At 34.5% G+C, this 22,146-nt stretch overlaps 1 protein-coding gene across 5 annotated transcripts in view; it reads right to left on the reverse strand.

Moving 5' to 3' along the window:
* The window catches only part of SSBP2 (single stranded DNA binding protein 2), a gene marked incomplete at its 3' end in the record, with an annotated part of 298,632 nt that overhangs the window by 192,626 nt on the left and 83,860 nt on the right, over positions 1-22,146 (reverse strand). For all 5 annotated transcript variants that reach the window (XM_079918569.1, XM_079918568.1, XM_079918566.1 and 2 more), the window contains exons 3-4: positions 21,425-21,486; positions 10,087-10,171 (exon numbers count right to left, since the gene is read on the reverse strand). In XM_079918569.1, coding sequence (XP_079774695.1) covers positions 10,087-10,171; positions 21,425-21,486 — 147 coding nt within the window. The remainder of the gene's footprint in view (positions 1-10,086; positions 10,172-21,424; positions 21,487-22,146) is intronic.

The raw sequence follows: 22,146 nt of genomic DNA on the forward strand, positions 1-22,146 counted from the left end.
AGTTTAGAAACAGCATGCATGAAGAATGTACATTCTTTCATCAAATATTGAGTACCAATTAAGTACAAGGCATTAGACTACCAAGTTGAACATGATGGATTTTTATAGTCTTCACGTATGCTCACCTCCTTTAGGTATGTGAATTTTTACACTGCTCTTTATTTAACAGGCAACTCAATACATGCTTGCTAAAACAAAGTTTCAACAAAGAAGGAAGGTGAATATATTGAGATTTCCCTACCTATTAATCTGTTTCAAAAACTTCCGGAAGAAGCCATGGATCATTTAAGTCCACTTAGCTTTCCTCCAAATTTGAATCTACTCTCCCCCCAATCCAATTCATGACTGCTTTCTAAAATGAAATTGTGGCCTATAAAAATCATTCAGGCATTGACATAGCTGGAGTCTCAAAGTCTTGCTTCAAAAACCATAAACAGCTTTTGAATATCTTAGGAACTCAAGATAGTACCTTAACACCAAACACATTTTATTAGTTGCCCTAGGATACAGAGTTCACATTGGACACATCCAGATATAGTAAACAGATTCGGTAAATTTACTGGGATATGGAACACACCACTCATGCCATCTAAGCCAGACTAGCTAGTGTGGTAAGTATTTACCTCTCATTGTATCATATTTTTCCCCATCTTAATGCTAGTCCCTTCCTTTCTATCACTCCTAAGTGTATTTCTTTCCAAATTTCTATCCCCAGGCCTCTGTTCTTATTTTACCCCTATTCCCTCATTAATTTAACTCACTTTTATAGCTGAACTGTCTTTCTTCCTTCCAAATTCCAGATTTCTGCTAAAAGCATCACAAGTCTCAGTTCATTAGTCATGTTAACTACAAATTATTTAAAAAATTTCTCTCTTCCTCAGTGCTTACAACTAGACAATCTCATCTTTTTAATTCTTCATTTTCATTCTTAATTTTCCATTTCATTTGCCACCATGCTAATTCAAGGGCTTCTCAGCTCACATAAGACTATTAGGATAGCCTCCTCACAGTCTCTTATCTTTAGCCCTTTTCCCTTCTTCAGCTCCTCTTACACAATGCCCTCAGATTAACTGTCCTAAAACAGAATTTACTATTTTTTGAATATGCTTGAAAAAATGACTCTCGAGTGCAGACAGAACAAAGCTTTCATCCAGTATAGTTGGAAAAGAACTCCATGAAAATTTTTGGAAAGCCTGAGTTTTCCAGGCTAAACCTCACTCAGTTTTTAAACAATGGCATGTCATATCCTTTGTGTCTCTGAGTACCGAGTTCCTTATCTAGTAGAATAACTAGGTCAGCCCAAATAAGCAGTTTTCAAACTTTTTTAAAGTTTTTGGATTGTTTTGGATTCTGACACTGTGAATATATAAAAGAGATTTTAAAAAAAGAAGAAGGTTGCTTATTCAAGCGTTTTACCAAGAGCCCTTGGGAGAGAGTTCTTGAACCCTGCAGGGGTAGAAGGGAGACAGATGCAGAAATAGCTGTTGTAATGCTGTTGGAACATGATGAAGATGTGAACTAAGGTACCTGCACTGTGATCAGAGAGGAGAAGACATGTGTAAGAAATGCTTAGGCAATGGAATTGACTGGTTTTGATGACCACTTGACGATAACAAGGGAGCTTAAAAGAGGATTCATTTATGGCATAGGTAACTAGTTCAATCGAGTTTCCATTTAATAAGAAAGAGAAAATAGAAGGAACTGGGAAAAAGTAAAAACTGAGCTGCTCTGGTTAAAAACAGAAAGAGGCCAAGGGCCTTCTGGTAGGATTCTCTCCCTCTCACTCCTAGGCACCATATGGGCCTTCCACTGCACCTCAAGATTCCAGGGAACTCAGCATGAAACCACTGAAAAGGATGATTTCACAGTTTCCTTACAGCTTTAAAATGCTACCATCTGTTAGCTAAGCATTGATCCCGTGTTTGATTTTTCTACTCTGGTCAAACAGCTCTTCTTACCATTCCTTAAACATAGTCTACATTGTTCCAACATCAGCCAGTTTTGAAACATCTCCAAAATAAATTCATGAATTTCATATCCCTAATAGAAAGTTAGAAATGCATGTTATTTTTGAAAGTATATTTCTGTTGTTTATGTTATGATGCTATTGACAACATAATCACAGGCAGTGCAACATCTGCATCAAAAATAGTAAATTAAGGCCTTTCCATCTTTATCTTTCCACATTCACCAGAAATTAGACTTTAATAAAAATGAATACATCAGTGGGAGGAAAGGGGCTTAAGATGAAGTTCCATGAAAATACATACTTTGAAATATAAATAAGGTCAGAGCTGTTTTGTTTCTTTATCTCTTTTCCATATTAGCTTCTTCATTTATTTCTTTATGAATTTCATAATGTCTATATAATGCAGTAAATTATTGTAAAAGATATTTAAGTAAAGTAGAATTCTTTCACAATGCTTTATAGTTTCCTTGATTGTCTCCCTTTATTCATGTTTCGCGTCGAATGACTGAAGTAACATATTCCCTACCAAGAAATCTCAGGATCAAAAGAAATGGGGAAAATAGCTAATAGTTATTAGCAGTACTTAGATGCCACCCAGAAGCCATCCTAGGCCGATGGACAAGTTGATAAGACACACGTGTCACAGGTAAAGTGGCAAATGTACTTCTTCAAATCAACACAGCTTGCACAAAAACAAAACAAAATAAACAACTTACCTTACACTATAAGGAATATAAGGTGGTTTACACTGTTTATATATGGCAAAAGAAATTAAATTGGATCCTACAGGAAATGAAAACAAGGGTAGAAATAATATGGCAGATAAGAATAAGGCAAAAAATGAATCTCATTACAGTGGTCCCTAGGTATCCACAGGGGAGTGGTTCCAGGATCCCCGCAGATAGCAAAATCCGCAGACGCTCAAGTCCCTCACATAAAATGGCATAGTGCAGTTAGCTCTCTGTAACCGCAGATGTGGAACCTGCATATACGGAGAGCCGACTGTATGTCCCTACCTGTTGAGCTGAACAACAGCCTATACAGTACTGACTGACAAATGTTAATATATACCTAGGATAGTTTTTATCATCTTAATGAATTTTAAATATAACTTTATTTGTTCCTAGCCTATTAAGAACTCTAGTTTACATAGACTGTTTAGGAGAATTATGGCCCAATGTGAAACTATTCATTCATTTGAGCATTTACTAATTATGTCTCTATATGCCAAAAATTAAATATATATCAAAAGTTATGTGTACTTACTCTCCATATTCTTACCTATTTCGTTCCATATTCTTACACATCTATAAATTTTGACTGGTCTAGCAATATAATGCTATCTCTACATGTACTTTACTATTTGATGTTTCAGACTTCTTGAGGAAAGATCTCTTTTGCTAGATAAGCCCATAAGCATAGGGACTACATCTGTTTTGTTCACCACTACATTCCCTAGAGCCATGCCTCCCAAGATAGAAAGCCTCTGCTACCTGCTTTGATCCACTTATGTCTTTACAAGTTGCTCTTTTATCTAAATTTGTTTTAAAATACAAAGTGAATAAAAGTAGTATTAAATTACCTTCCTGCAACTACATATTCAGTTATACTAAAATAAGAAATGATAAACACTTATTAGGTAATATTTTATTTAATCATTCATTTATGTAAACACCAAACATAATTTGAACATCTCATGTCAGGCACCCTGCCAGGTAAAGAGCATGAAAAAGATAAATAAGACAAAGTCTATTCCTTGAAGAAGCTCACAAATTATTAGAGAAAACATTCTATTACAAAAATCTAATATATAGGGATATTCAGGATATACACAGAGGATGTTACAGGATAATGGCAAAGAACGCACCTAACTTGGCAGTAGTTTCTACACAAGTATTGATATTTTCCTAAATAATATGTAATTATCTGTAAAAAAAATCTTCACAACATATAAAAACATTCTTCTCATATTATTTTATTTACATAATATATGTCTGTTTATATCTTTTTTAAAAAGCATACCATCGCTATAAACCTGTAACATAATCCTTTCCAAATGTTACAAACACTGTCTTAGGCAAGAATACAAAAACCAGCCACATGTTATCAACAATTATGACTCAAGCCTATCACTCTACCTGAACATCTGAATGATGTGAAACATTTCCAGCTTCCCAACTAACAGACTACTTCATTCTGTTAACATTTGTTTAACATCTATTACTTGACAGACTCTGGGGAAGAACAGGTCTGATCTTTCCTGCTCTCAAGAGCTCATTGTAATAATGTTATTCCATTACCGTCACACTGCTAAACCAATAATATATTTTGACTCTATCTTTGCTTTAGGACAATTAAGGAATCTTCTCTTCATACCAGAGAACTAAAATTATAATCACGGTATATGTTTTTCATTAAAAGTTTAGTAGTATATGTTGATATTTTTGCTAAATATTTTGGAAATAAATGAAATCAGAAATAAATTATTAAATAAAACAACTCATGTTAAGCTGTAACAGGAAAAAAACCCAGTAAACATTAACTAGCTCCACATAAAAGCATTGCCTGTGATTTCGGAGTAAAATAAAAACAACAGTAATAGGGAGAAAAGGAAAGCTAGTCCAATAAACTTTACAAGCTAGCAGGTATTATTTCTAATCACTTGAAATGATGGTTTACTTTTTAATCATAATATTGTAATATATAATAATAATTTTATAATTTAGATGAACCTGGTTTTCATTCAGGATAAAAATAACAGGGCCAAGCTAGGTATCCCCCAGCTATATGGCAAAATAATTATAGTAAAATCTCTCTCTTCTCTTATAAAATAAATTCTTAATTACTAAACTTTCCTCCGTCATTCCTGATCTTATTCTCTACTCTCCTCTAGATAATCAACAGGTAGACATACTTCATAGAGTCTGTCATAGCAGAGAAGAAACAAACACAGATTTCTTTGGAGACCATCCCTAGATTTTCTGCCATCAGCTCTTAAGGAAGAACCATAACAATGTCTGGAAACACATTAGAACTGACTGTGCATATTCTTTTTCTAAAGTTAATTATTGTAACTGTTTTAAAATCTTGTTATTTTAAAATAAAAAAATACAGAAAGCCATACAAAATAAACTTGTGGCATTATGAAATTTTATAAAGCAAACATATCGTTATTGTAAAGTAACCACCACTGTGGTCAGGAAAAAAAGAACTTTGCCAGCCATCTCAGAAGCCACGGCCATGAGCCCCATCCCAATCATAACCTCTTCCTATCTCTCAGAAGGAACTATTATCCTGACATGTACAGTAATCATTTTCTTGTGATTTTTATAGCTTTGTCATCCAAAAGTGCATCCCTACATACTATTAATTGCTGATTTCTAAAGGTATAATTATTTTACATTTGGTACTCCATATGGATGCTAAGTAGTTAATATATTTTAAAATATAAATGCAAAGGTCAATATGACCCAGCAATCCCACTACTGGGCATATACCCTGAGAAAACCAAAATTCAAAAAGAGTCATGTACCAAAATGTTCATTGCAGCTCTATTTACAATAGCCCGGAGATGGAAACAACCTAAGTGCCCATCATCGGATGAATGGATAAAGAAGATGTGGCACATATATACAATGGAATATTACTCAGCCATAAAAAGAAACGAAATCGAGCTATTTGTAATGAGGTGGATAGACCTAGAGTCTGTCATACAGAGTGAAGTAAGTCAGAAAGAAAAAGACAAATACCGTATGCTAACACATATATATGGAATTTAAGAAAAAAATGTCATGAAGAACCTAGGGGTAAAGCAGGAATAAAGACGCAGACCTCCTAGAGAACGGACTTGAGGTTATGGGGAGGGGAAAGGGTGAGCTGTGACAGGGCGAGAGAGAGTCATGGGCATATACACACTAACAAACGTAGTAAGGTAGATAGCTAGTGGGAAGCAGCCGCATGGCACAGGGATATTGGCTCGGTGCTTTGTGACAGCCTGGAGGGGTGGGATAGGGAGGGTGGGAGGGAGGGAGACGCAAGAGGGAAGACATATGGGAACATATGTTTATGTATGACTGATTCACTTTGTTATAAAGCAGAAACTAACACACCATTGTAAAGCAATTATACCCCAATAAAGATGTTAAAAAAAAAAATCATCTTAAGTGTTTCCTCTCTTTTTCTTTTTCTCACAATAAATATGAACAGGATGATTTTTTGAGGAAAAAGATATTAATTAACACTGCATCTATAATTATTTGGCAAATAAAATAATATGGTGACAAAAATCCATATTCTAAAAAGGCAATGATTAGAAAACAAACCAAAAAAAATTAAAAACCAAAAGCCAAAAGTGTTTCTGGGATAATTATTACCAAAAAAGTTATTAGAAATTATAGAATGGCTCAAAATTACATCTATTCAGTTTGTATATCTCTCTTTTAGTATGTGCATTTACCAAAAAGGTCTTTCCTGAGCAGTGCTAAATATGCTTATGAATATAACATGGTTACATGAAAACATATGACCACCTAAAATTTAAATTTTATTTTACTAAAATTTTTATTTTCTAATTTTATTTTATTTTTTAATTTTATTTATTATTTTTTTTTTGCGGTACGCAGGCCTCTAACTGTTGTGGACTACCCTGTTGCGGAGCACAGGCTCCGGACGTGCAGGCTCAGCGGCCATGGCTCACGGGCCCAGCCGCTCCGCGGCATGTGGGATCTTCCCAGACCGGGGCACGAACCCGTGTTCCCTGCGTCGGCAGGCGGACTCTCAACCACTGCGCCACCAGGGAAGCCCTATTTTCTAATTTTAGAAGAAAGATTAGAACTCACTGTAAGGTGAAATTTAATCTGCTTTAAAGTAACTTTCCTGTATATAAAGTTAACTACAGATATTTGGAAAATACAGAACTATATAGATAAAAATAAAAATCATGCATAATCCCAGTATCAAAAGATAATCACTTTTAACACTTTAGCCTATTTTTTAATTAAAAGGATTATTCATAATTTACCTCATTATGCCTCCACTATCTCTTGTTTTAAAAAATGGTTCTGAAGAACCTAGGGGCAGGACAGGAATAAAGACACAGACGTAGAGAATAGACTTGAGGACATGAGGAGGGGGAAGGGTAAACTGGGACGAAGTGAGAGAGTGGCATGGACATATATACACTACCAAATGTAAAATAGATAGCTAGTGGGAAGCAGCCGCATAGCACAGGGAGATCAGCTCGGTGCTTTGTGACCACCTAGAGGGGGGATAGGGAGGGTGGGAGGGAGATGTAAGAGGGAGGAGATATGGGGATATATGTATATGTATAGCTGATTCACTTTGTTATACAGCAGAAACTAACACACCATTGTAAAGCAATTATACTCCAATAAAGATATTTAAATATATATATATATAGAAAATGTATAACTGAATCACTTTGCTCTACAGCAGAAATTAACACATTGTACATCAACTATACTTCAATAAAATAAATTTTAAAAAATAAAAGAAAAAAAAGTAGTTTATCTTTCATTATCCATTCAATCTCATAGATAAGTAAAGACTAGAAAATAATGAGACTATTTTTTAAACATATCAGAATTTATACATGCAAGTATTTTTTTACTCTGAAGATGCAGCTAATAAAGAAAATATTTTTCAGAATGCTTCCTTGAGAACTACCTTGAAATTCGGTAGGTATACATACTAATCACTATCTCAGAAATGGTTCCCAGTGGACTCTAATATAGCAATATTACGTGACAATTTTACCAAACTCTTATTGTTTGTTCCTGTTTTCTTCCCTGAGTCTTTCAAACTTCCACATTTACACATTAAACATGAATTATGTTGATCATTTTCAGAAATTGTCTACTATTAAGAATTCAGGAAATCCTACCCATGAAAATTACCATAAAAGTTTGCTACAGAAAACAAATGCATTTCTAAAAATCCAATTGCAATATAAGATTCTATAAGTCAAACTCTATCTTTTCAGCAACCTCCATTTGAAAAAATTTAGAGATGTATTACCATTAAAAAATAAATTGACTTAAAGGTATAATAAAAATGCCACCTAAGAAATCAAATCTCTTAAAACTAATGTTTAAGATAAAATTATGAAATATCTGATAAAACATGTACTAATTCATAACAAATTGTAAAATCCAAATACTGACTTTTTTCTAAACTACATTTTCTTAGGACCAAATTACATGGTAAGGGGTTATTCTTCCTATAAAATCTAATTTCACTCCTACCTCTGGTCAATGCTCATTTTCAAAAACCTTGAAATATTTAAGTGGGTTTCTAAAGTGAGTACTCTCTGAAATACTGAAAGCACCTTATGGATGCAAAATGATTACGATTACGATGATGATGATGGCTATGACAACAACGATGATGATTTATCTATGCTTCTAAGAAGGAGATACTAAATTAGTTCAGTGTTCCCTATAAGATCTCCATGGTGAACAGAAGGCTGCATCTTTCTATACAATGGAATTTTGAAAAAGTACTTATGTAATTAATTTCTTAAGATGTAGATCCACAAACATTGTACGTCCTTTACAGCAGAACACTGATACTATCTAATGCCATCTAGTTGTCAAAATCAGTGGTTATTTAAAAAACTTTTCCCATTACTGGCAGGCCAAACCTAGGCAAGTCTTTCTTGATGTAAGAGACGGATGAGATGAGTATCTCACTCTAGCCAGAATCCTTACACTCTTCGTGGTTGGATCTCTGCTTTACTTTACAGCCATTACCCAAAGGTGAAAAAGGAGAAGGAGATTGTTCAAATAAATGCTGTGTCCTGGGCCCTGCCTTATCTGCCTTTTCTGTACTTCTTCTTTATATGCAGCAGCATCTCTTTCACTCACCTTGTCCCCAAGAGCTAGTGTTTACCACAAAGCAAGCTTTATAAGTACAATCAATATCAGATGAAGTAATCACAAGCCATCTCACTTTAATCAGTTTGGTATACGTTTAAAGTATTACACAGTATTACAAGATGCCCAAGATTTTCACTTCTCTTAAGTCTGCATACTCTTCCTTGTGCTGTGTTTGGGGTTATAATTCTTCTGGCTAGTTCCACTCTTCAGACTTAAGGCTGAGGTATTTCCTTTGGAAGAACAAGTTCTTTTTCCCTTTTGAGCCCCAGTTCTGGTTTTAAAGGCTGTTTACACAGAATGATGCCTCCCTTCTACCAACTAAACATGTATCCTTCTGGTGAAGTTTAAGGTACTTAAAATCGATATTTCCTCAGGCTCCAGGCCCAATTCCACTTCCTCCACACCAAGGAAACTGGTTTTCCTCCATCCCAAACTCAATCTGCATGTCTTTTATGGTCAGTTCTGCAAACACAGTGTTTTCCCAGCCCCTTCAAAACACAATCTCCTCATTCTTAAATGCTATTTTTCCCTAAAGAAAACCTACTCCCCCGCCACTTTTTTTTTTTTTAACAATTCTATTTCCTGATGCCATCAACTCTCTAAAATCACATTTACAGTTCTTCTAAGAAAACACTCAATATACATCACCTAGCCAAGGACAGGCCACCGCTCTTCCTTAAGAATTAAAAAAAAAAAATTCACATTTTCATTTTTGCCCAGACTCTTTTGCTCTCTTATCTTGTATTTCCTTTAATTTACAATAAATTTATTTATGGAACTGAATTCAGTGAAGGGGATATTTAGCCTTATGATGTGTAACTAAAAGTTGCAAAAGAGAATAATGTAATATTTCTATATATTTTTAAAATTCTATATGCAGAAGAGGAACTTTTCACTTATAGAATTCTTATGATGAATTTTGTGGAATAATTACTACTTAATTTTTATAAATCTGCAATTTCACAAATCAGGCACACTTAAAGATAAGAAACACCTTTAACATCCTGGAGTTAGGACTACTCTCTTATCCTAAATTTCTTCAACAAGTCTCACAAACCCATTTTTATTTCACTTTTAAAGTGATGAGCCTACTTCCCAAGACAAAAAGAATAATTTCTTAAGTACCAAAGGAAAAAAATGGATGGTCCAATGCATTTTTCAAGAACAGTGGTTAAGAAGAAAACTGACAATATAACTTAGTAAAATTATATAGTAACTTACGTAATCATGGAAGGCTTTTGCTTCACTTGAATGTTCACATGTTTCCCGTCTTTCTGGAGCTGCACAGTAGAGATCCCAAAATACACTAAAAAAGTAATTATGGTAACATTAAGAAAATCATATAATGTCAAATGAGAGATCACAATTCCAAAAATTAGAAGACAAATGTTCTTTACACAAAATGTGTTTTCTTCTTCAGGACAAGTATTTATTTGAAAGATTTAAATACAGACAAGGCTCGTCATGTAATAATAGGGTATAACCCAGCCATTGTTCAGAAATGCTAAGATTTTTCCAAAATGAAAATTTAATTTAAAAAAATTTAGACTGTCATTCTTAACTGTCTATTTACATGACTTAAACACATGATTGAAATAATTATAATACTTTTCACAACTTCCCCATGAAGAATGAAAAGGTTTTAAAAATACCAATTTAAGCATTAAGGAATTAAAGTAACTTTATTTATAAAAGTGGAATTAATTTTTTCAAGATAATTTTGTTGTCCAATCCCCAGACCGATACCCTACCCTGACCGTTAAGTCACACCTGTCAAATAAATATATTTTCTTAAAATATCCTCTGGTTTTCCCTTGTAATTACAAAGACAGGTTAGTAATTTTGAAAATTAAAAAATTCACACTAACTTTCTTTTTTTCTTCCTACTCAAGAACAATGGGAAAAAGCAAGATGGAACTGGTTGAGAAAAAGTAATTATACTGCTTACAAAACATATGGCCCCAGTCATCCTTCCATTTATAAAATTAACAACAAACGTGAGCAAGGGATTAAAAATCAGCAAAGCAAATGGCTGAAAGTACTGGCAATAAACAAAGGTAATTTTACTGATCAACAAGTATTTTTTATTATACATTTCCCACTCTATAGAATTGGAAAGTAGGCTAAGCTGAGTGGTTAACAGCACAAGTTTTGGAATAGGACATATTTGAGACAAAAGCTGGCCCTGCCGTTTACTAGCTCTTTTTTTTTTTTAATCTTTATTGGAGTATAATTGCTTCACAATGTTGTGTTAGTTTCTGCTGTACAACAAAGTGAATCAGCTATATGTATACATATATCCCCATAATCCCCTCCCTCCTGAGACTCCCTCCCACTACTAGCTCAATTTGTTTAAACAGATAGGAATTTCCTCCTCTATACAATGGGGTTGCTGAGAAAATTAAATTATACAAAATAAACACAGGGTCTTATAGTAAGCATATTATTAATAATATCATCAACACTATAATTAGCTTGCACAAAAGCTTAAAATGCATACATATTGTTAAGGCAGGTCATTGGGCTTAGGGCACAGTTAACAATGGTACAATAAAACTTGGTAAATCAAACTGGTCTCTTTGTTTTGACCCTTGAAGTCTCGTTTAACCTGGGTCTCTCTCCTCAGTTAGGATAAAACATTCTGTATGCCTTATAACATAATTAATTCAGTAAAATAAGATTACCCTTAGAGGTGAAAAATATGAAAGATTAAGTACTGGCATTTATTTCCTTTTACATTTCTACAATAAGCAAGAAATACAAAGCAAACAATGAAGACCAAATTAATTTAAATAAATTTCAATTCCTTTAGGAGAGTGAAAGCAGTTAAAAGTTGTACCTGACCTCCCTCTATCCCTTTTGGGATAAAAAGTATAAGAATTATACACAGACAAGGATACAGCTTAAAGTTTTCCACCTGGATCAGGTGTGTTATGAATTACAGTATATTACAATTATTCTCATTTTCATGTTCTTAAGGAACTTAAAAGCTCTTAAAACCAAAACTTTATAATGGTTGTCTTTAAATTGTATTTAGTTTAACCACAGAATATTATATGCAATATTATGACAATGTTTCTCTTTATGGATTTAATAGAAGGTCAAAAATTTGCAAGAGCCAGATTAAGGATAATAAACCAAATTACTAAAGCAGATAACTTTATATATCATATTTCTAACAATCCTACGTTACCTATACATTTTTTTCCTTGAATAAAGCTAAAGAAATATATCCTTTTAAACTCATTTATCCAAGGGAGAAATACACAGTTCTACAATAATAGAGACATCAATACTCTACTCTCAATAATGGACAGAACAAGCAGACAGAACACAAGCAAGGAAATAAAGGGCTTAAATGGCACAATAAACCAACTACATCTAATAGACATACACCGAACACTCTAACCAACAAAAAGCACACATGTTCTTCTAAAGTTCACATGGGACATTTTCCAGGATAGATCACATGTTAGGGCACAAATTAAGTCTCAATAGACTTTAAAAGATAGATATCATACAATGTATGTTCTCTGACCACAATGGGATAAAGTTAGAAATCAATAACAGAAGGAAAACAGAAAAATTCACAAATTTGTAGAAATTAAACAACACACTCCCAATGGGTCAAAGAAGAAATCAGAAGGAAAGAAGCTAGCAGAAGGAGATAATAAAGATTCAAGCAGAGATAAATGAAATAAAGAATTAAAAAAAAGAAAATTATTAAACCAAAAGTTGGTTCTTTGAAAAGATCAACAAACTTGACAAACCATTAGCTAATAGACTAAGAAAAAAGAAAGAAGACTCTAATTATTAAAGATTCCACAAAAAACTGTTAGAACTAATAAATGAATTCAGTAAAGTTGCAGGATAAAAAAATCAATATACAAAAGTCTGTTGTAATTTGTGATGTTTGTTTTTGTGAATCTACACTAACAATGAACTATTAGATATAGAAATTAAGAAACAATCCCATTTACAAATACAACGAAAAGAAAAAAATACCTAGGAATATATTTAGCCATGGAGGTGAAAGAGTGATACATTGAAAACTATAAGACATTGATGAAAGAAATTGAAGAAGAAATTAAAAAAAACAGAAAGATTTTCCATGCCACGGATTGGAAGAATTAATATTGTTAAAATGTCCACACAACCCAAAGCAATCTACAGATTCAATTCAATCCCTATCAAAATTCCAATGGCATTTTTCACAGGAAAAATAACCTTAAAATTTGTATGGAACCACAAAAGACCCTGAATAGCTGAAGCAATCTTGAGAAAGAATAATAAAGCTGGAGACTTCCCAATTCCAAACTATACTATAAAGTTATAGTAATCAACAAATACAGACTTTCTCTCTCTACAACTTGACATGCTGGAGACCCAGGAGCTTTTCAATTTCTCTAATCCAAAGCCTGAAACCAAAACACTATCCCTGAAATTGTGGTAGATTGATATTCATGAATAATGCTTTAGATTTACAGTCTCTTTATTCCTAAGCAGAAACAAGTGAAAAATCTCTATTTTAGAAATGAAGAAGATAGAGACTAAATACAGAGAAGCAAAACTTGCACAGTACTGAAATCTTTGTTCTTGTATCATTTTTTATTATTAAAAATTTCCCCACCTAAGTTAAAAGAAAACACAGGATTCCCAGGTTGAGGATCTCATCCAAATACTTTTTTCCTTCTATCCTGAGGATGTGAGTCAAAGTGACTAGCTAGCTTTCAATTTCTCTAGGGAACATAGAAAGCAAAATGGTTGTCAGAGAAGTCTACGAGGGTGGGTAAACATGTCAGATGTGTCCCAGAAGATGGGATGCTAACGTAATTATATAACCTTCATGCCACTGGCAAGATCTAGAATTCTATGAAAATAAAAATTAAAAGAAGACACAAAAAAAAAACCCTGGGGAAGACATTTTTTTTCTGAGGAGCAAGTCATGTTATTATAAGTTCAAGTCTTAAAATAACTAAGGAAGTTACTTCTTATTGACTGTCCCAAAAATACATTATCAATTAATGTTAGCTACTCTTAACCTATATTGAAGAAAACTATCCATTCGTAACGCTCCGGAGGGTGGTGAAATGTACATGTACCTGCTCATCACCTTAGAACTTCCACATACCTGTACTTGTATCATTCCTTAGCACTGCTTAATACCTTCTAAAATGTAAGTATTAAATTTTGCCCCACTATCATAAAATTCTCACATAATCCTGGATTAGTAACAAATTCATATTTTAAAGTATCATCAAAATAGCTTACATTTAATAAGTATGTGCTAAATTCAAGCATCATATACTAAACAGTTTCCATCATTTAATCCTCCTATTATTTTCCCATTTTATAGATAAGGGAACTGAGACTTCAAAAGGTTAAATAATTTACCTAAGTGGCACACAAGTGGCCACACAAGTGCCACACAAATGGCAGAGCTGGGCTCAAACTTTTTATCTTACATTGTTTTGCCTCTAATGTGAGTGTGGTATTAAAAATTCTTATTTCAAAGATGCCTTATATTCTGATTATGGGCAGGTTTATACAGCTCTGGCACCGTGAACACCATCAGCTGTTAAAAGAGTGTGGTAGCTAGATACCTGTCCTGGATGAGACAGCAAACACTTTGTTATCCTACCTTCTACCTCTGTACTCCAACTCATTTCCTGAGTAACCTATGGCAACCACCTCCTCACCCTACCCAAGCTGCCCTGCCAGTGATCCATGGATGCCTCAAGACAGACTGGACTCAGAAAAGACAACTTTTCTGAGTCATTTATATCTACTGTCTGGAATTAGCCACTCATGATGCTCAAAAGGGGGCTGTAATTAGTGTCTTATTAATAGTGGGCCACTAAATTCTGCTTCCTATTTAAGAAATAATATCTGTTACTGAGATGAGTACTGGTTACAATTCAGAAAACTTTAATTCTGAGTTTGATCTTGAGCAAATACTTTTGTTCCTTAGTTTTTTTATGTAAAGAGAAAATATCTGTTATGTATTTTACAGACTTTTGTGCAGATACAAAGATGATTTACACTAAAGTACTTTTAAAATAAGTATGAAGGTATTAAAAGTATTCTAGAAAAGTCTCATAGAGTTATTACGGCCAGAAAGAAAGTTTTCTTATTAAGTAAAATTTGCCTCAATTTCCTTTCTAATCCTTTGCATTTAATGGAAGATTCCATCAGTTTTTTTTTACAATGTCTTCTCCCCACCAAATCTTCCTCTGTATTCCACATTCCTTTCCTACTCTCCCAGACACATTTCGCTTCTCCCCTATAGCCTGACCACCTGTGTTCTTTGCTTTCTCTCTTGCTAATACTATTTATTCCCTTATCACTGTGATTATACTCTTCTTCTATCCTAGTTGTTGCCTACATTGTCTTATATTGATGTTTAGTTTAACTTAATTCAAGTAAATAATTAGCTACGCAATGCCTATTACAGGCAAGAACTAATGGGTAAGAACTAGTCTACCAATTACAAATATTATACCATTCTAGTAAGCCTGCTGACTAATTCCAATGCTATTATTTTCACATAAGTATTTGGCTATTCTTAGCTATACCTGATGGCATCGTTAGATTCTAAAATCATTAGAGTGCTAGCGTGCTGCAAGATTTGACTTTCCACTGCCAAGTGACAGAAACTGGATTCTCGTGATAATCTTAGTTATTAGTTTATTTTCTCTGCAATGTTATCCATATTTAATTACAGGATATAAATACATGAGCCCAAAGTTACTTCAAAAGGTGTTTTACATATAATATTAAATAAAACTGAGTCACAGATTCTGCCATTAAAACTTTAAATAGGAAGTTTCAAAAAGTGCATATTTTTGAATTACACAAATCTAAAAGGACATTCATTTCAGAGGAAAGAAGTTTCTTGGCATTTTTATTTCTGAAATTCATGGAAGAGAGTTGGGAACTTTTATTAAAGCATACTAAGAGGAAATACGCTTTCAAAGGGATTTGATCAAGGTAAATGCAATGAACACAAGAGGGAGGCCAGGAAATATGACAGCACTGCGGCATGGTGCAAACTGGGAAAGAAGAAAAGAAATGATAAGGGAAATCTTATCAAAAACAAGAAAAACAGTTGCAGAAAGTAAAATCACAGACTTTCCTCTATCCCATACTAAAAGGAGAAATTCCCCTCCTCCTCTCTCTCCAAGGCCTTTGCCCCTCATCTCTTCTGTAGTTTATTCTGCATTTTTGTGCATGTTTATTGCTCTTTTGTGCATCTTCAACCTCTCCTACTCTTTTCACCTCAATCTATATACATGCTCACATCTATTCAATTTTAAAAATAAAAATGTTAGGTCCTGTTCCATTGTTAATCCTGAAACTACTACACACATCACCACATACTTCAACTACTCTCCATAAACCTGGAGCTGGAAAAATGAAATATAACAGCCTTCTAAATTTCACTTTCACTACTCCACTGAAACTGTTCTCCCCAAGACCACCAAAGTTCACTTTACTTCCCGATTCAGGAAAATACTTGTTGTTGTTTTTTTGTTTGTTTTTTTTTTTTTACTTTTACCTGCTGTAGATTTAATCTCGCCTTTGAATGCCTTTTCTGGTTCCCATACATTATTCTTTCCTGATTACCCTCCTTCCTCTCTAAGTATTTTCTTTTGAGGCTCCTCTTTATCCACCTACACTTAAAGGTTGACTTTCCCCAGAGTCCCAACCCCAGGCCCTGCTCTTACTTGTTACACTGGCAGTTTCACCCATGAACACTCTTTACTACAGTATAGTCTATGCTGATAATTCCCAAACCATTATGGGTCTGTCTCAGACCTACAGATCCAGAGCTCTGACTGTATAGGGCATCTCTCTCTGAATGTGACATAGGCATCTCAAAATTTAATCTGTCAGAGCTAAATCATGGTCTTTTTTCCAAAGCCTGTTGCTCTCTCTATACTCACTCACTCAATCAATGGCATCAGTGTTCATCCCACCATCCAAATCTAAAACTTGGCAACTTCTTCATTCACCTCCAATCTATTCCACTCAGTGTTCACTCTCTGGGGTCCATCACCTAATAACCTTTCAACTGGACAATAGCAACTGCCCTGTAAACTAGACTCTGTCTCTGCTCTCAATCCTCTTCAATCCATGTCTATGGTAATGCCAAGTATCTAAAAGCACAAAGCTAATCATGTCATATACCTTGTTTAAAATTTTTGAGTTCTAGTCCAAAGTCCTTGATGCACTCCAAGACTTCATAGTCTGACCCCTGCCTTTGTTTCTAGCCTTATATTCTATCACTTCATAGTACTGCATCTACAATTCAACTGATCCAAGAGACCTGCCTTTCTTTGAATGCATGAGGATCACTTTTAAGATTTCATGCTAACCATTCCTTGCCCTAAATACCCTTTTCTCACTCAACTTTCAAATCAGCTCAGATTCACTTTCCCTGTGTAGCCTTTCCTACCTCTCCCAAGCTGATGTAAGTATTCCTCCTGTATTGCTATTATAACCAGTATATACCTCAGTTATAATACTATTAATTGTTTATCTCTCCTACTACTTAGTTCCTTGAAGGCAACATAATTTTGCATAGTAAATTTTTGGTGAAAAGGCTTAAACAACAGGAAAACTCCACCTGCAAATATTCTATAAAAGACAGAAGTGAGGGCTTCCCTGGTAGTGCAGTGGTTGAGAGTCCGCCTGCCGATGCAGGGGACATGGGTTTGTGCCCCAGTTCGGGAAGATCCCACATGCCGCAGAGTGGCTGGGCCCATGAGCCATGGCCGCTGAGCCTGCGGGTCCGGAGCCTGTGCTCCACAGCGAGAGAGGCCACAACAGTGAGAGGCCCACGTACCGCAAAAAAAAAAAAAAAAAAAGAATAGATAATACATCAGTGGGACGGAAAAGAGAGCCCACAAATAGTCCCATATAAATATAGTCAACTGATCTCTGACAAAGGAACAAAGGCAATACAATGGAGCAAAGATAGTCATTTCAACAAATGATACTGCAACAACTAGACAACACCCCATGCAAAAAAAAAAAGAACGTAGACACTAGAAATCCTTCACAAAAATTAACTCGAAATGGATCACAGACCTAGATGTAAGGTATAAAACAATAAAACTCCTAGAAGTTAACTTACAAGAAAACCAAGATAACCTTGAGTATGGCAATGATTTTTTAGGTATAACATTAAAGGCACAATACATAAAAGAAATAATTGATAAACTAGGTTTTGTTAAAATTTAAAACTTCTGTTCTGCAAAGGGCAATGTCAAGATAATGAGAAGACGAGCCACAGACTGGGAGAAAATATATGCAAAACACACATCTGATAAAAGACTGTTATTCAAAATACATAAAGAACTCTTAAAACTCAACGATAAGAAAAAAAACAACTCAATTAAAAAATGGGTCAAAGACCTTAACAGATACCTCACCAAAAAAGATACACAGATGACAAATAAGCATATGAAAAGATGCTCCACGTCATATGTCATCAGGGAAATGCAAATTAATACAATGAGATACCACTACACACCTATTAGAATTGCCAAAATCTGGAACACTGATAGCAACAAATGCTAGCCAGGATGTGGAGCAACAGAAACTCTCATTTGTTGCTGGTGGGAATGAAAAATGGTACAACCAGTCTAGAAGACAGTTTGGCAGCTTCTTACAAAACTAAACATATTCTTAGCATATGATCCAGCAATTACACTCTTTGATATATACCCAAAGGAACTAAAAATGTATGACTACATAAAAACCTACACGTGGACGTTTATAACAGCTTTTTTCATAATTGCCAAGCTTGGAAGCAACCAAGATGTCCTTCAGTAGGTGAATGAATAATTAAACCATGGTACATCCAGACAATGGAATATTATTCAGCACTAAAAGAAAAGAGCTATCAAGCCATGGAGAAACTTTAAATGCATATAACTTAGTGAAAAAATCCAATCTGAAAAGGCGACATACTGTATGATTTCAACTAAATGACATTCTGGAAAAGGCAAAACTATGGAGACAATAAAAGGATCAGTGAGTACCAGGGGTGGAGGGTGGGTGGGGAGGGATGAAGAGGCAGAGTGTAGACTTTTAGGACAGTGAAAATACTCTGTATATTACTATAATTGTGGATACATGTCATTATACATTTGTTCAAACCCATAGAATGTACACCAAAAATGAACTGTAATGCAAATTATGGACTTTGAGTGATTTAGTGTGTTAATGTAGGTTCATCAATTACAACAATGTACCACTACGGTGGGGAATGTTGATAATGGGAAGGCTATATACGTGTGGAAGCAGGAGGTATAAGGAAAATCTCTACCTTCCCCTCAATTTTGTTGTGAACCTACTGAAAACTACTCTAAAAGATAAATAAAGTCTTAATTTAAAAAAAAAAAATCAAAGGGACCACTGAAACAGCTGAAAAAAAAAGTCAGGCCTCTGCTGGATTTAAGGCTCACAGTCATGGCTGGCTACACACAATGATCAGGAAAGCTTAGGATCTGGGCAGTTTCCTGGAAGAGGGGATCCACAGCTTTTCATCAGTTCTCAGAGGACCCCATGACTTCAAAATTATTAAGAATCACTGATTTATATCAACAAAGTAGGCACCTCAAAAGGTACGTTAGTATTGATAGTTTTAGGGAAGAACATTAAAAACACTGAAAATAATGTACCTTTTGCATGTGCTAGATTTAAATTAAAATAAATATGGTCTAAAAATATTTATGCTCATTATTTACAATTTCTTTGATATCTCTAAGTAAAAATTTCTTAAAATACCAAAACCACAGAGGAAGAGCTCCCCTGAATCTAACAGCCATAGAAAAAGGAAGGGCAATAGCAGATTTAAGAGCTATACCTTCTGATAGCAAAGACCAAAAAACTAAAGTCTGATGGAAGCAAAAAGCCAAAGTATTCAGTGAGTTTTTATCAACCATTTACAGTACGAGGATAGGTTAAATTCATGAGGAAGGGAGTAAAACAGAAATAGGTGCAAGAAATAGAATTAAATCTATAATGAAAAACTTTAAATCCTCATTTTGTTAACCCACTAATCCAATAGGGACAGACTTCTAAAGTGGTTTCTTGTGTCACTTTGCAGACCTAATAGGAAACATACAAAATATAAGGGTGTCAACAAGTGGGAAACTCAAATACATTCAGCAAATAATTAAGCGTTTCTAGTCTAGATCTAGATATCATAAAAACAGACTATGTAAAATGAAAAACTGACTTTTATACCACTATATGTTACAAGAGGTCAGTCTTAAACCCCAGGAAAACAGCACAATGACACTGCTTAACTGCAGTGAACCGTTGTTCCAAATAAAGGAACAACTCTGAACCAAAGGACTGCACCTGTTCCTGCCATACGTATGCGAGACAAACAAGGGAAACCCACAACCACAACTGACCAAGTGTGGTTCTATTCACCATGGAACTTCTAGTAAAGCACGTTTTCAGGAGAGAGATTAAAAAGATGATGGCATGAAGTAACGGACCAAGGAAACCATGTGCACGGCACTAGAAGAGAGCTTTTGTTTTTTCTTTTGAATAAGATTCAAATCTTATTCAAGATTCATCTCTCATTTGAGAGATGAATGTATAAAGTACTGAACAGGAAATGCTCCTAACTGAAGAAATTTTTTAAAAATAAAAGAAAAGCCTAACTTGTCCATTTGAATACCTAGACTAACAACTACTGCTGTAGAAAAGTCATATACCCGGGCATACCTGTACCACAATAAAATTTATAAGTTCTAATATCAACTGGGCCTTTAATACTGACTGACCATCTTTGTGTACATTCCTAGTCAGTTCTAGCTCTGAGTCTATATAGAATTATTTCAAACTTTTTTGGACTATTCTCTCTCCTAAAAATTTACCACCATCACCACCACTACCTTCAATAGCCTCGGGTTTAGATGAGGTCACATGGGTGGGGCCCTCATGGGCAATTAGTGCCCTTATAAAAAGAGACACCAGAAAGCTAGTTAGTTAGCTAGCACGTGCTTGGTCTTTCTCTCTCATTCTCTGTTATGTGCTCGCTCTCTCTCTCTCTCTCTCTCTCTCTCTCTAACTCTCTCTCTCTCTCTCTGCCATGTGAGGACACAGTAAGAAGGCAGCCATCTACAAGCCAGGAAGAGAGTTCTCACCAGAAACAGACCATGCTCAGCAGCTTGATCTTGGATTTCTAGCCTCCAGAACTGTGTGAAAACAAATTTCTGTTGTTTAAGCCACCCAGTCTATGGTATTTTATTATGGTAGCCAGAGCTGACTAATACAATATCATACTTATAGCTGGAGATTCCACACACTGGTCACAATTCCAGCTTGATTTAATAGAAGTATCTTTAAGTTAAATAACATTAATGCTGGTTTTGAGTTTATTTGTTTTTTATTTTTCTAAGTGCCACCTTTCAGAAAATAATTGTAGAAAATGATAAAGTATAAGTGAGAGGCATGAAATCATAAACAGGTACAGTGCAGGCCTACTGAAATGCATCATCAATCTAGTGAAAATGGAATTAAAGATACTTACCACCACCAAGAATGTAAGAATCCTGGTGGTTCCCCCAATGTGATGTTTTTTTCCCATCTTATCTAAAATGAATAAAAGAGATATTAAATACTTTCCTAATAATACTTCTCACACATATTATAAAGCAATATTTTTTCCATTTAAAATATTATGATAATATATAATATTTTCATGTTATTCTTTACTCAAGTTTTAAAAATACTCATTTTATATTGTGATTTGCTGACTGGATAGTTTGAGAGAAGATGCCACCATTATTTTCCTGAATTTGCTTCCCATTGTGCCATAATTTCAGAAGATATTTCAGGATCCTAAGGCACATTAAAATCACCATTATTAACACCAATATGAAAATCAGTTATCACCACTAACCCAGAAATTTGCAAGAGACTGGGCTTAATATGTAGACTCTAAATTATACTCTAAGTATTGAATTTTTTAATAAGTTCCTTATTTGAGGGGATGGGAGTAAGAAGGCATATGACTTTCATAAGAATTTTTAAAAGATGGTGACATAAAACTTTCCAATTATTTATATTTCAGATGAGTTGGAGTTCACTATAATAAACATTTAAAACAAGGTCAATATTCTCAAAATTACAAGTTCTGACTAAATGCCTTTACAAATTAAATTTAAAAACTGGAAAGCTGTGTGGGTGCTTATACAGTGCCTTTTTTAAGCATTGGATCACAGTCAACAGAAAGGATAAAAATCTTTGCAT

The sequence above is a fragment of the Stenella coeruleoalba genome, assembly GCF_951394435.1.
Source record: "Stenella coeruleoalba genome assembly, chromosome: 3".
In the NCBI taxonomy this organism is placed as follows: Eukaryota; Metazoa; Chordata; class Mammalia; order Artiodactyla; family Delphinidae; genus Stenella; species Stenella coeruleoalba.